Below are 15,000 nucleotides of genomic sequence, written 5' to 3' on the forward strand. Positions count from 1 at the left end.
AGAGAGAGAGAGAGAGAGAGAGAGAGAGAGAGAGAGAGAGAGAGAGAGAGAGAGAGAGAGAGAGAGTTCCGGTCATTGAAAATCCTCCCGTCATTTTTTTTTTCCTTTTTTTTCGATTCTCGAGTGACTATTTGACAGTTCAAACAAAAGAAAAAAAAATATTTAAAAAAAAAAAAAATATATATATATATATAGATAATAGCGCTTTATGCTCGAACTATAATCCCAACTGTGATGAACTTTCCAACGAATTAAAAGCTCGATTAACTCTAGAATCGAAAGAGAACTCTTTGAAAGAGATTTTGTATATATATATATATATATATATATTTTTTTTTTTTCTTTCCTCAAATCGAAAGGACAAGAATTTTGATCGACGACAGGAACGAGAATTCGCGCGAACGATAAAGTTGAAAAGGTCGAGATGGAATTTCTCTTTGACGACGATCAAATGCGACAAGCTTGGAAAGAATTTTTCCGATCTTTTTTCTTTTTCTTTTTTTTTTATCGTTCCTTTTCTTTTGCTTTTCTTTTTTTTTTTTTTCTCCCCCCTTCGGAACGATTACAAATCTAACTTTTCAAAACGAAAGAAGTACTTTTAACACGTTTCAAATGTTAATTCAACGAAATCTTCTTTATCGGACAACAACTACTAAGATATTATCACGCTAGACAAATTTGCGTGTGTGTTTAATTAACGCGTCAGATCTTAATCTTTGAACCCTTTCTACAAGGCACATCAAAAACCTATTTCAAAGTTTATAGTTCGGCTGATATGCTATTCGCCGAGTTTATACACTTTCGATTATTTTGTGAGTTCCCGAAAATGTCTGACGAAATTTTCTAACGTAAGTTAGAATTAGATCTACGTATCTACGTACGTACATTTTTCTCTTCGATCGATTGAATATTAGTTACTAATCTTCTTTTCTTTTTTTTTTTTTTTTCTTTTTTTTTTTTTAATTTCTTTTCTTTTAAATCAAACATTAAAAAATAAAAAAAAAAAAAAATAAATATATGCATGTGTGTGTGTGTGTGTGTGTGTGTGTACGTGTGTGTGTTTCTATGTACTCTCAAATCAGATGCATTTTGTTAGTTAAGCTACATCGAAACTGTCAATAGCATTTATTATATTAACGTCGAGCAGATTAGATAAACTTTGTATAATGTTATTAACTATTGCGTAGTGATCTGTATTTTTTTTTTATTATTATCGTTAAAAAAAAAAAAAAAAAAAAAAAAACAAAAAAAGAAATAAATAAATAAATAAACAAAAAGGGACGGATAAATAGAGATTTTATTAACACGTATAGGATCTTTTTGATTTCCATGGCGTTTCAATTTTATACGATAGGAGCACGTGTTCAATGCAAGATCGCGATATTGTAAATCAATTTATTTTTCTGATATTTGATTTAACACCAAAATCAACATTCCTGAGTTTAACTTTGATTTCGTTCTTTTTTTTTCTTTTCTTTTTTTTTTTTTTTTATAGGAATCATACGAGCAGTCTAATTTCGCGTTAGTTTATCCGTAGATACAGATGAACGAGTAAAAAAATAAGAAAAGAAAAGGAAAGAAAAAAAAGAAATAGTTCACGAAAAGACAATGCATTAAGATCGAAATAATATTGAAACGATACAAAATGATTCGTAGATCTTGATTTTCAAGCGAAAAATCCGATTCATTGCTATAAAACAATGAGCTTTATAACTTTAAAGTGATTTACGTAAAGGATATCTATTAACATTATTAGATAATATTTTAACATATTACGTTATCATTGTTTTCTATTTTTTTTCTTTTAATTATTTAATTATTTATTCGTTTATATCATTATTATCATTAAACGGCTCGTACGATGAGAATTTACCGATAGCGAGAGAGATAGATAGATAGAGAGAGAGAGAGAGAGTTCGATCGAAAATAAATCCAACAATATTTTAAGGTATTATTTTCAATGATAAAAAGACAAAAAAAAAAAAAAAATAAATAAATAAATAAATAGAAAGACATTGCATGATCACTACGAAGTAGTTTAGAACAATAATACTGTTCGTCTTGTCTAGCGATAGAAAGAAGAAGAAAAAAAAAAAAAAAAAAAAAAAGAAAAACAGTAAGAAAGAATGAAGAAAAAAAACTAAAACGAAAACAAAAAAAAAAAAAAAAAAAAAAAAAAACAAAAAAACAAACAAAAAAAAATATGTATATATATAAATAAATAGGCGCAGCCCACTCTGCCGATCGATTAGCAAACAGCAGGCAGCTACCTTTCATTGAATCAAGGCAGGTTTCCTGTGGTTCATGTTAAAGAATCTGAACTGTAGCCGCAGCGTTAGGTCTTTCCGTACTGTTGGGAAAGAATAGGTATCATAAGTATATATCGCAGTTATAAGACTCTCATAAGAGTCCTCTTTCTCTGTCTCTTTTATAGGGTAGTACATATGTATATGTTTGTGTATGTGGTGTGTATGTGTGTGTGTACGTGTGTGCATGTATATATATGCATAAGGGTGAACATAGTATGCATATGTATATATACATATATAATATATATATAATACTTTTTTTTTTATGTATGTATACGTGTGTCACCTAATTACATACGTATATACATCTTTCTCAAGATATAATCTGAATAATAATAATAATAATAATAATAATAATAATAATAATAATAATAAATAAATAAATAAATAAATTTTGTGAGGAAAATTTTTTAATACGAATTAATATGATTCGTCATTAGATTTTAATTGGATCCAATAATTTCTAATCGAATTACATTGTGATTTTATTTTTTTTTTTTTTTTTTTTTTTTCTTTTTGAACGTTTTCGAAGAAAAAAGATGGAGAAGAAGAACACAGAAAAAAAGAAAAAGAAATAAAATAAAAATCTAGATGTATATATGTATACATATATATATATATATATATTGCGTGGGTTAAAGGGTGACATTCACCCTCGAGTTTAAATGTATCCTGTATCCCTGAAAAAACCAGACAATTACAACAGAGACACTTATGTTACAACAGTAGATATGTAGAAACCTTATCGGAGAAATAGTGAGTGGGTGGAATGATTGCGGGGTAGAAGTGGGAGAGAGGGGGGGAGAATAAGGGGCGGGCGAACGGTAAAGGATCGTCGAATTATTATTAACAATATAAATGTAATTCGATGATAAATCCTTGATAAATTTGTCCCTTGTATAAAAATTCATCCTTCCTTCAGCCCCTCCCATCCCACCCCATCCCACCCCATCCCAGATCATGGAACATTTTTGCGTGCATGTCGTTTATTATTATACATGTATACGTATGTCAGTTACAATTGCCAAGAGCAAAATAATTAGAAGATCTAATAGAGATGAATTGGAATGATGAATTTAAAATGCGAGCGAAATAAATAAATGAAAAAAGAAAAAAAAAAGAAAAAAAAAAGAAAAAAAAAAATAGAAGAAAGGGAAAAGAAAGGAAAAAAGACAAATTGTGAAAATGATGCGTGCACGAATATGCGATTGCATGATTAATGGATATTATCGTTAGTTCAATAAACGTATACGTTAACAATAACATTGGGCATTTAATTGATTTATTCTCTGATGATTATATCGGTTTCGAAAAAAAAAAAAAAAAAAAAAAAAAAGAAAAGAAAAAAGAAAAAATAGAAAAAGTTTCATCTTCGATCGGACAGGAGAGACATTACAAGAAAGACAAAAAAATAAATAAATAAATAAAAAATCATATATTACATAATCAATATGCATGTGTACAAACAAATCGCAAACAAATATACAAATATAATGTGACAGGATTCTCATCTCACCTCATCGCAACCCACTAATCCCACCGACCCCTCCCCCCACCCTTCTGGATCGAAAACATTTAAATTAAAATTATTTCCTTTTTCTTATAATTTCTGATTAAGACGTAAGACGATGTGATTTGGGCTGTCATACGGTAATTATTCATTCAGGGAATTATAAAAACTTGCAATCGATCGGTCACGGGTTAAAACTCGATGCATCAGGCACTTTTAAATAATAAACGAATTGTCAAAACTATGGGGCGGTGGATGAGAGTAAGGGCATGGACATGGACGTGGACGTGGACGGGGTTGGGGGGGTGGATAAAAAAAAAAAAAAAAAAAAAAAAAAAAAAAAAGAAGGAAAACAAAAAATAAATAAAATAAAAAAAAAAATAAAATAAAATAAATAAACAAATCGCTTTTCGTTCTCAATTGTAATTTATCTTATTCTTTACTCACTGCGCCGTGTCAGCGCTAGGCACGATTTTTTAGAGCATCTACAGGAAGAACGGTGAATGTGTCACGACCCGAGCCGATCGCTATGACCTTAGCGCGTTCCATAGGTTCCACACGACAGACTGGCCAGACAAATATATTTAATTAATGATTAAAGCTCAATTACAAACAAAAAAAAAAAAGAAGGAAGATGTTTTTTTTTTTCTTTCTTTTCTTTTTTTTTTTTTTTTCCTTGCCCCCTCCCCTCCCTCGACTCTGACATAATATAATATAAAACGCGTATAGCACGAGTTATCGGATGATCATCGATACGACGTAATAAATTATAAAATACCAACTCGATCGATATTTGATATATATCACCGTTCAAGAATTTTGATTCGTCAACGATTCGTTTGTTTGATTGTGATAAAGCGAGGACAGATGAACGATGAGAGATATTAATGAGCAAATTAAAAAAAAAAAAAAAAGAAAAAAAAAATATTGAAAAGGAAGAAAAGAAAAGAAAAAGAAATAGAATGTAAAAAAAAAAAAAAAAAAGCATGCAATTGACTTTAAAATGATACATTATGATACGTTTGCGTGTGTTCAACGTCCTAAGTGGATTAAAATGATTATATATGATTATATATGATTGAAGATTTTGACCTAGAATATATATCTTAAAAATTTACCAATATCTTTTTATATACTGTATTAGAATGTATATAATTTAAAAATAATGTTTAAAGATTAAGCAATGATATTAAGAAAGAGAAAGAGAGAAATAAAGAATGTTAATCAACCTCATCCCCATATTGAATATGAGAGGTATCAATTTGTATTATTCACGTATGTTTTACAATATAACCACCAAAAAGGTTGATTCGAATATTTGGATTATTGATAAAGCGATAATTCATAGCAATTTATAGTAAACATTGTTATTGGATTTTTCTTTTTTTTTCTTTTTTTTTTTTTATCAAATCTAACAAGGCCAAAACACCAAAGCCAAAAATTAATATAATAGCGTTCAATATCAAAATAATCAGAATATGTTATGGCTAATCTTCAATGTTTTTGCTAAAAGTTAAATAGAATTGTTCAAAATTTATTCTACCCTCTCTTGTTTTTTTTTTCTTTTTTTCTTTTTCTGTTTTGTTTGATTTCTAAAGATATACAGATATCTAGGTACAATATCTTTTGATATAAAATGATTAGAATCAATTGTTTGAAGAAAATCTTGATAGAAGAATTTATAGGTGTTTTCTTTTTTTTGTTTTTTTTTTTTTTATATATATATATAATTGGACGGTCACACTCTAGGGTTATCATAATTACCTCTCAATGTCACTAACTAGAAAAATAATGAATGAATATAGCGGGATGATTGGATGAATAGTGATTTGCTAATAAAGCGCTACGTGAGACTACGAAGCAGATTAAAAAGGCTTAGAAGCATTTCGTCATATGGTCTCCACTGTTCCCCATACAATTGCTCCCATCTAAATGAAAAATCAATAATTTCTTTAACGTTGTCGAAACAATATATCTCCTTTAGATATCTATGCACATTTTTAATTTTAATATTAATAATCAATTACTCATGTCATTTGTACAATAACATTGAATTTTATATTGGCTTAACTGCAAAACAACAGATTTTATAATTCTTCAGATAAAATGGATACAAATCAAATTAAATACAACATACATATATATATATATATATATATATATATATATATATATATATGTGTGTGTGTATGTGTGTGTTGGTTATATATAAAGGTCAGGAGGATCTATAAAAATGATAAAATTAACCTGCAATAAAACCTAGGAAATTTTTTTTTTTTTGTTCAAAAAGTGTCGCTTAATCGACAACACGCAAGACCTGATTAATATTAACAATTTGTACAAAAAAGAAGAAAAAAAAAAAAAAAAAAAAAAAAAAAAAAAAATAGAAAATAACGGTATGAAAAAAGATTAAAAAATAAATAAATAAATAAATGCTATTTATAAAATGATTTGTAATATTAACTGAATTATAATTTACTTACTCCTATCGATGTTACGTTGTAAATGTGCAGCAACGCGATGTCTAGCATCATTAAACTCAAAGTGAAGTCCAAGTCGTAATAACGTTGGATTTTGTTCTACCAATTGTGTGATTTCCATTTCAATTTTGTTACCCAATACTTGTGATCTCTATAAAAAAGAAAAAAAAGAATATATATATACATATATATATATATATATATATTTTACAAGTGAGATTATGTTTATTCAATTTTTCATTCATTTTTATTCAAAGAGATTGATTCTATGTATTACCTGATTGGAACATCGGAATTCTTCGATCGATTTGGTCTTAAGAAGAGCTCTAATGAGCCTCACTATCACAGGTGGGCTTATAAAATTTGTCTCGACGCAAAAAAAAAAAAAAAAAAAAAAAAAGAAAAAAAAAAGAAAAAAAAAAGAAAGAAAAAAGTGAAGTTTTAAAACGAAGCTATTACTTATTTCTAATATCACTAGAATTTATAATATATATATATATATATATTATAAGTGTACATACTTTAATACTCTAAGCGTAGAGTTCTTTTCCATGGCTTCTGCCAACCTTTGCGTTGTTTTATCAGTAAGTCCAACATTGGTTAAACTTAATGACTCAAGATGCGTATTTCCTTCCAATCCTTCAAATAATTGTATAAATTTCTCATCCGAGATATTCTATAATGTAATATAATAAAACAAATGTAATATTATAATGCGATTGATATATTAATATTATCATATTAATATTAATATGATATTGTACGTGATAAAAATTTACTTACTTTAATATTATTCCAATTTAATTCAGTTAGGGAAGAATCATCATCTCTAACTTGTTTGATAGTTGCATCAACGTCTGTATCATTAGGTGGTTCCATTGGATAAGGCTTTGGTTGACTAGCTTTTGTCACTCCATCCCAGCCCAATCCCACAGGCTGTCCAGAATTTAATAAAGATGCATGATATTGATCCTGATTCATCATAGAGTGGAATCCAAGAATTGCTATATACAAATGTAAAAAAAGTTTTTATATAAAGTAACGTTTACATATTTAAAATAGATTGTCACAAATTGTCTGCGTTATGTCATATATTTACCTGCAAGATCAATAATCTCTTCTTGAGTCGCATTAGATAATGCTTGTTCATATTCATCGCCAAGATCTATAGCAATTTGTTCATCTGCCTCTTTTTCCTTTGCGCTTTCCTGAGACGGTGGGATCCACTGTAAATAAAATAAAGTAATTTTATATTATAGCTGTAATAATTCATCGGTAATATAAATTTTATCAATCTAACCTTTTTTCCTCTAATAACTCCAGGTACATAAGGTTTTAATTCTGGTCTATCCGGTGTTTCCAATGCTTGTTTATTAATGTGTTCGATGAGTTTCTTTCGGTTAAGTGGCCCTGTAGGACTCTTGTCGCATTCATAGCTGCAACGCTGTGATGGAGGCATAAAACTATCCTAAAAAGTAATATATATTTTTATATAATTTTAAATTATCCAGTTTATAGATATACACACAGACACACACACACACACACAGAAACAGACACACACACGCAAATACACTATGAGACAATGAAAAATAAGTCATATATATATATATATATATAAAAAGAAAAATTATAAAACGCATGCAAAAGAATTGTAAATATTGTTTAATACCATACGAATCTTTAGATCTTACATCTGGATCAACTTCCTTGGCAAGTATATTGATTTCTTCCTGCGTTAACTGTGCCAGCAATTCATCCACATCAACATCTTCATATTCACTTAAATCCTTGCCGTATAACTTGGCTGCTGTTGTCATGGTGGTTGTTTTAGTTGATGCTGAAGTCTGAAAATTATCCCATGGACGTTGATCAACTATTGAATGCTTACGAGACATCTTTACACCAAGGTTTATATTCCAATTCGTTTATAAATCTTATCTTATCAAAAGGTTGTAATAAAAAAAAAAAAGAAAAAAAAAGGAAAAACACACATACAGAAGAGAAGGAATAAAAACTAAGAATAACAATAAGCTATCACTGTCAATACAACTAAACTGATAAAACTATTTTTTTCCTTTTTAATCAAAAGAGGAAAAGAAAGAGAAAAAAAAAAAAAAACAAAATTTGTAAAAAGTCATTAAATAAACACTTGTATTGGACTGATCTTATAAATATCAAGTCACTTTTGAAATTAACCGGCTTAATTATATCACAAAATAGAAAATATTTTCTATGAATAGAAATAATTTCAATGAGAAAATATTGTTTCCTTTTTAAATGGATTTGATGGAACAGAAGGAGGAATAAAAGAAAATGAAGAAGAAAGAAAGAAAGAAAGAATGAATGAATGAATGAAAGGAAAAAAAGTCGAAGAAATCTTAGGAGCCGTATCTAAATGACAGTACACTAGTTGCTAACGACCGAGAAACTAAAGCGTTAACTGTTGTCCGTGATCGAGTCTGATCGGTGTATCGACAATTAGAATTTAAATTCGGCAAATGTCCAATACGGCTGATGCCCTTTGACCCAGATAATTTCAGATCGATTTTCATTGACAAGTCGGTTGCCAATTTGGCAGTTGATATTTATCGGAAGAACTATATAAACGTACGTACGTATATATATATATAAAGTAACTATATAACATATTACTAGTGTTTCGTGAAAGATAAAATACATACACAAATATATGTGTATATATATATATATATATATATATATATAAACTTACGGTCGTTTGAATTTCTTACGAATCTTGACCAATTATAATACAATTGAATAAAAGTTTTCACGTTATTGTTATATCACTGTGATTTTGATCGTTCGTACGTAAAACATATAAATAAAGGGAAATTTGTGGATAATTGGGAGAAGGGAGGGAGGGAGAAAAAAAACCTCGCCCACTATTCACGAATAGAGATCGTAACAACTTCACTGACCACTCGTCAGTCCACCGATTCTGGATGATTAAGGCAGCGCCCTTTGACGCTTACAGTACGTTCATGGAAACAACCAACGGCTTAAGACAACAGAATGAATAACGACGACCAGTCAAATATATATTAATGAGAATATTATTTTACATTATTTTTACAATATTATCGAGATAAAAATATATATATATATATATATATATATATATATATATATATATATATATATGTATGTATGTTACTATTAATCATATGATCGATTTTCGATTAAATATCTATCGATTGTTTACCATCGATATATATATATATACATATATATACATATGTATGTTATATATATATATACATATACATATATATATTTATATAGAAATCTTTTCAAAAGATAATCTTCTTTTTAAATCGAAGATATATTATAAACTGAATATTGATAAAATAAATGGATGGAATAAGAGTTATGACGAATCGACTCTAACTAGAGACACGCTCTCGTATTCATGACGAAAGAGAAGTTACTGCGCGTAAGCTCTTGCGCAGATATTGATGCCGCCGTCGTTCATTTTACGGCGGCAATTTCAAATGACCTTTTCCTCGCGATCGATGATGCTTCGCGTGAAATCGTTCGAAAAAAAAAAAAAAAAAAATAAATAAATAAATAAAAGAAAGAAAGAAGAAGAAAAAACCTTTCCTTCGTAATAATATCACCATCATCATTATTTCGTACGATATAATTATATTATATCGTGATATATTGATTTATAAAGGTTAAAGAGAATAAAATCGTGTAAAAATTAATTGCATTATATATATATCGCGTTGTAATAAAAAAAATTTTGACGCAAAGGGATTTAATATTTCGAACTATTCTTTAAAATTTAACAACTTAATTCATATATTTATTGTATTCTAATGAATGTATGTTTCTATTGTTACGATTCCATTCAAAATTCTCTTTCTTTCTTTCTTTCTTTCTCTAACTGAGAGTGGCGCCATTTTTTTTCTTTCTCCCTCTCTCTCGGTCTTTTTTCTTTTTCTTTTTCTTTTTTTTTTTTTCTTTCTTTGTTCGACCCTGAAACGAGAGACGAGAAGCGAGCGATGATTCGATGATTTAATCAGAAGCGAACGTTGGCGGGTCATTTCTCCTTCGTCGAAACCTATAGCTATTAAATCCTATTTAACTGGTAGCCTCGTGCTTTGACATAATCGGTCTGATAAATCGATGCTCCTCAAGGTTAACTTAGAACGTAACTATTCAACGAAAAGGGGGACATTAGCCAAAAAAAAAAGAAACAGAAACGGCAGAGAAAGAGAAGAAGAGAAGAAAGGAAGAGAGAAAGAGAGAAAGAAAGAGAGAAAGAGAGAGAGAGAGAGAGAGAGTTAATAAAGGGAGAGTCGTGATTGGATAAAAAAAATGGGGGGGGGGGGGGGGAGAAGAAAGATTACTGAACTTTCATTCTTATTTTTCCTCTCTCTCTCTCTCTCTCTCTCTCTCTCTCTCTTTCTATTTCTATTTCTCTCTTTGTTCATGTATCTATTCACTTTCTGTTTGTTTCTATCTCTTTCTCCTTCTTTGTCCTTTGTCTTTGTCTTCTTCTTCCACCTCTAATTCTTCTGGCATTTCCACGATGTCCGTGGTTTTGATTAGATAGCTCTCGTCGTTTTTGTAGCAACAGTACTAGCGGCGACAGACTCAAAAATAGATCGAAGCCTCTCCTCAGTCTGGCACATTACCAACAGTCTATACTTGGACATCGCCGCGCCATGATTATTTATAGCGAGCACGAGCGCGGCCACTGGCCTTCTCGCGAACTAACTAACCGGCACCTACGAAGATTGTAGAAGAACAAGAAGAAGAACGATGAAGAAGGGGCGGAAGAAGAAGAAGGGACGGAAGAAGAAGAAGAAGAAGAAAACTGATCCGCCGCCCGTGACCTAGGCCCGCATTAATAATGACTACATCCCTGTCGGATTTAAATTTTATCTTTCCCGCTTCACTTTCAAGATACCTTCTTTTGTTTCGTTTTTTTTTTTTCAACGGAACAACGAACGCATCGTTCGGTAAAATTTAACGATCGCGATTTCGTGATTAGTATTGTAACGTAAGTAAGTAATTACGTATTTAATTTAATACGTACGATCGATATAATCGTTCTGTTTTCCTCTTTTTTTTTCTCTCTTTTCTTTTTTTTTTTTTTTTTTTTTATATCCTTTTATATATTTCGAAGACGCTATTTCGCTTTCTAAGACGCGATTTTTTTTACATTTCGTGCAACTACGTTTATTTATTTATTTGTCTTTTATTTACTTATATCTATGTGTACATATATATGTATGTTTGTATGTATGTATGTATGTATGTATGTATGTATGCATTTAGAAATTAGAACGGAACGGAAGGTGGATATTAAAACGGTCGATATAATTTTACGTGACTTTGTAACGTCCTAGTTGTAACCAGACTAACTAAAAGAGGTTAGGAAATGTATATATTATATATATATACATATATATATATGTACATATATATGTATGTTTGTATTTACAAATTTTAATTTGACAAATGTAAAATCTTTCTTTTCTTTCATTATTTTTTAGGAAATTATACGTCGAAGTTCAAGCAACACGTAAAGAAAATAATATCTACGAGTAAAGTGAGTAACGTTTTCATTCATTTCTTTTTCTCTTTTTGAAACCATACTGCATATATATATATATATATATATATATATATATATATATATATATATATATGTGTATGTGCACATTTCCAATTACACACACACACACACACACATAGACAGAGCAAATGTGTTTTCTCTTTCGAGGAACAAACTTCGGTCAAAGTCTTTTTACTTCCTATAAAAACATTAGATTATCGTAACCTAACTTACGAACATTAAGCCCAGGTATAATTAACGTATGACTATATATATATATATATATATATATATATGCATCAAGAATGAAATATGTTTTTTGTTTGTTCATTATTGATTGTAATATCAAAAAAAAAAAAAAAAAAAGAAAAAAAAAAGAAAAAAAGAGAGAGACAGAGAGAAAACGTATCTACGCGATAATTAAGATTTTCTTTATTTTCTTTTTTTTTTTTTTCTTTTTCTCTCTCTTTTTTTTTTTTTTTTTTTTTTCTTTTTTTTTCCCCTTTTGCAAACGAAATATCTACTTTGTTTTAAGATCGAATCGATAACGTCGAATGTATTGCACTTTGATATATTTAAAATGCATATTTTTTTTCTCCCTATCTTTCTCTCTTTCTTTTTCTTTTTAATCGTTCACTCTCGAAACAAGTTTCACGATTCGTTGATCTGTAAAGTTGGTTTACCGGAATGGCCAGTGAAAAAGAGGAAGAAAAAAAAAAGAAATTAAATATGTATGTATGTACGTACACACACACACACACATATATATATATATATATATATATATAAACTTGATGTGCAGAGTTTCCACGAAGAGACTGAATGATCAAAATATAGATTTCATTTCAGAAAGTAAGAGCGCATCTTTACGTTTATTAAATCCATATAGAAAGTCGTTGAAATCAAGGCTCGTAATATTTTTTCTTTATTTATGTATGCGCATAAATACGTGTTGATCTATCAGTGCTAGTTGGATTATAAGAATGTGCATAAGATTGCACCTAAAGAATGAGATTAGATATTTCGCGTTAGAAACGCTCACAGTTTTTATATAATTACGATATATAATATATAATATTGTTAATTATATAATTAATAATATTATATATATATATATAATGTTATTAATTAAATTAATTTGTTTATTTAATAACGGATTAAACTCGATGAAATTTATTTAACTAATCTTTAGGAATTAATATATTTTATATATATATATATATATATATATATATATATATATATATACAATTTGATCTAATTTTCATTGATAAATTTGATTGATCTAATAAGTATTTATATATATATATATATATATATATATATATATATATATATATATTTTTTTTTTTTTTTTGGATTTTAGATCTTAATAAAATATTAATATCTAAATAAATAAATATTGATGTTTATCTAGATATTAAATAATAATAATAATAATAATAATAATAATAATAATAATAATAATAATAATAATAATAATAATAATAATAATAATAATAATAATAGTAATAATAATAATAATAATAAAGGAAGAAAGATAAAAAAAGTACTATTATTATTTATTCAGATATAAAATAGTAATGTAAAAATTCTTAGATTACTTATTGTTCAATCTAATAAATAACGAATATTGTAAATTTGTTTTTTTTTTTTTTTTTTTTCTAAATAATTGAATTGACTGGACAATTTCAAAGATATATATATATATATATAAATAAATTTAAATCAATAAGAAGATTTGATATTTTCAGAATGACCAAGTCATGCAATTTTATTCCAATCACTATCATGTTTGATAGTACAATACATACATACATACATATATAGATACACATATACATGTACGTATGTATTGTTTGTATGTACATACTCTGTGTATTTTAAAAGTCAAAACCATGATTTTTCTTTCTTTCTTTTTCTTTTTCTTTCATTCTTCCGGTTTATTCTGTGAGCTCTTTATCCTTCTTTATTTCTTTTCTTTTTTCTCTTTCTCTCTCTTCTTTTTCCAGTCGGCCATAGCGTCTCCTTTAGTATGTGGGTGAGTAGGATGAGAGGAGAGGGAGGAAAGGGGAGAAGGAAAACTAATCGCCACGGATTTATTAGAGGTTAAAGCCAGTAACGATACATCTGCTCGCGAGATCGTTCTCTCCGAAATAAATACATAAAGGAAAACGTTTGGGGTATTCTGTATGTATCCTCCATGTTGTAGAAATGAATGAGCACTAAAAATATACATCAACTTTTTCACAGGGGCCGCGTCGGACATCTTTCTTTTTTTTTTTTTTTCTTTTTTTTTCTTTGTTTCTTTCCTTTTTCTCTTCTTTCTCTCTTTCTGTCTTTCTTCCTTTTTTTTTATTTTCCTTTTTTTTTTTTTTATCATCATCATCAACATCATCGTCATCATCGTCGTCATCATCATCATCATTCACATCTGTTCTCTCGTTTTTAACAAATGAAAGAAAGAGAAAAACAAATGGCACATTGACTGTCAGTTATAATCAATGTTTTGTCATTCGTTAATAGCAAATATTTTTTTCCTTTACATCTCGGGGTTACATAGCAATTGCAAAATTAATGCATAGCCAAAGTGTTGCAATTGGATGGATCTAGCAAAGTGCGTAGATCTATCTCGTTGGTTATTTGAGGTCATTGTGGAAGCATTTATTTTCAAGGCGTCATTCCAACAAGATCCACGCTTCTTCTTCTCTCTCTCTCTCTCTCTGTCCTTCTTTTTCTTTCTATCATATTCGTTATTATTGGTAATTGACGCAATAATTTGCAACCTACACGCACATGTGATTATTATAAACAATGTCAATGAGAATTATATAGCATCAAGGCGATCGATAGAAATAAACTTCGAAGGTATCGAAGTTTAATATTGACTACTATATAAATAATTCTCCTCTCTCTCTCTCTCTTTCTCTCTCTATTTATCTATCTATCTATCTATCTTTCTTGTTTTTTTATTTCTTTCTTTCTTTCTTTCTCTTTCGAACGGAAAACGCATCAAGAGTCTTGCACAAAAATTCACGTTACGTTATCGGCAATGTAATTTCGTTAATATATAGAACATATCGAATTAAACATTACAAAATGATAATG

At 28.7% G+C, this 15,000-nt stretch overlaps 1 protein-coding gene and 1 long non-coding RNA gene across 15 annotated transcripts in view; one reads left to right on the plus strand and one right to left on the minus strand.

Annotated features, from left to right (window-relative positions):
* Positions 1-15,000, minus strand: part of LOC124955573 (tropomodulin) — a 64,633-nt gene that overhangs the window by 9,990 nt on the left and 39,643 nt on the right. For 4 of the 11 annotated variants that reach the window (XM_047510163.1, XM_047510168.1, XM_047510170.1 and 1 more), the window contains 8 exons: positions 7,994-8,146; positions 7,600-7,767; positions 7,399-7,525; positions 7,083-7,303; positions 6,821-6,975; positions 6,577-6,673; positions 6,303-6,450; positions 4,267-4,385 (listed from right to left, as the gene is read on the minus strand). In XM_047510163.1, coding sequence (XP_047366119.1) covers positions 4,282-4,385; positions 6,303-6,450; positions 6,577-6,673; positions 6,821-6,975; positions 7,083-7,303; positions 7,399-7,525; positions 7,600-7,767; positions 7,994-8,146 — 1,173 coding nt within the window. In that variant the 3' untranslated portion in view covers positions 4,267-4,281. The other 7 variants (XM_047510174.1, XM_047510173.1, XM_047510171.1 and 4 more) reach the window with 7 other exon arrangements.
* The window catches only part of LOC124955574, a 41,765-nt gene continuing 38,225 nt past the window's right edge, over positions 11,461-15,000 (plus strand). For all 4 annotated transcript variants that reach the window (XR_007102908.1, XR_007102910.1, XR_007102909.1 and 1 more), the window contains exons 1-2: positions 11,461-11,707; positions 11,831-11,886. This is a non-coding gene — a long non-coding RNA (uncharacterized LOC124955574). The remainder of the gene's footprint in view (positions 11,708-11,830; positions 11,887-15,000) is intronic.

Source organism: Vespa velutina, chromosome 18, assembly GCF_912470025.1.
Source record: "Vespa velutina chromosome 18, iVesVel2.1, whole genome shotgun sequence".
NCBI lineage: Eukaryota > Metazoa > Arthropoda > Insecta > Hymenoptera > Vespidae > Vespa > Vespa velutina.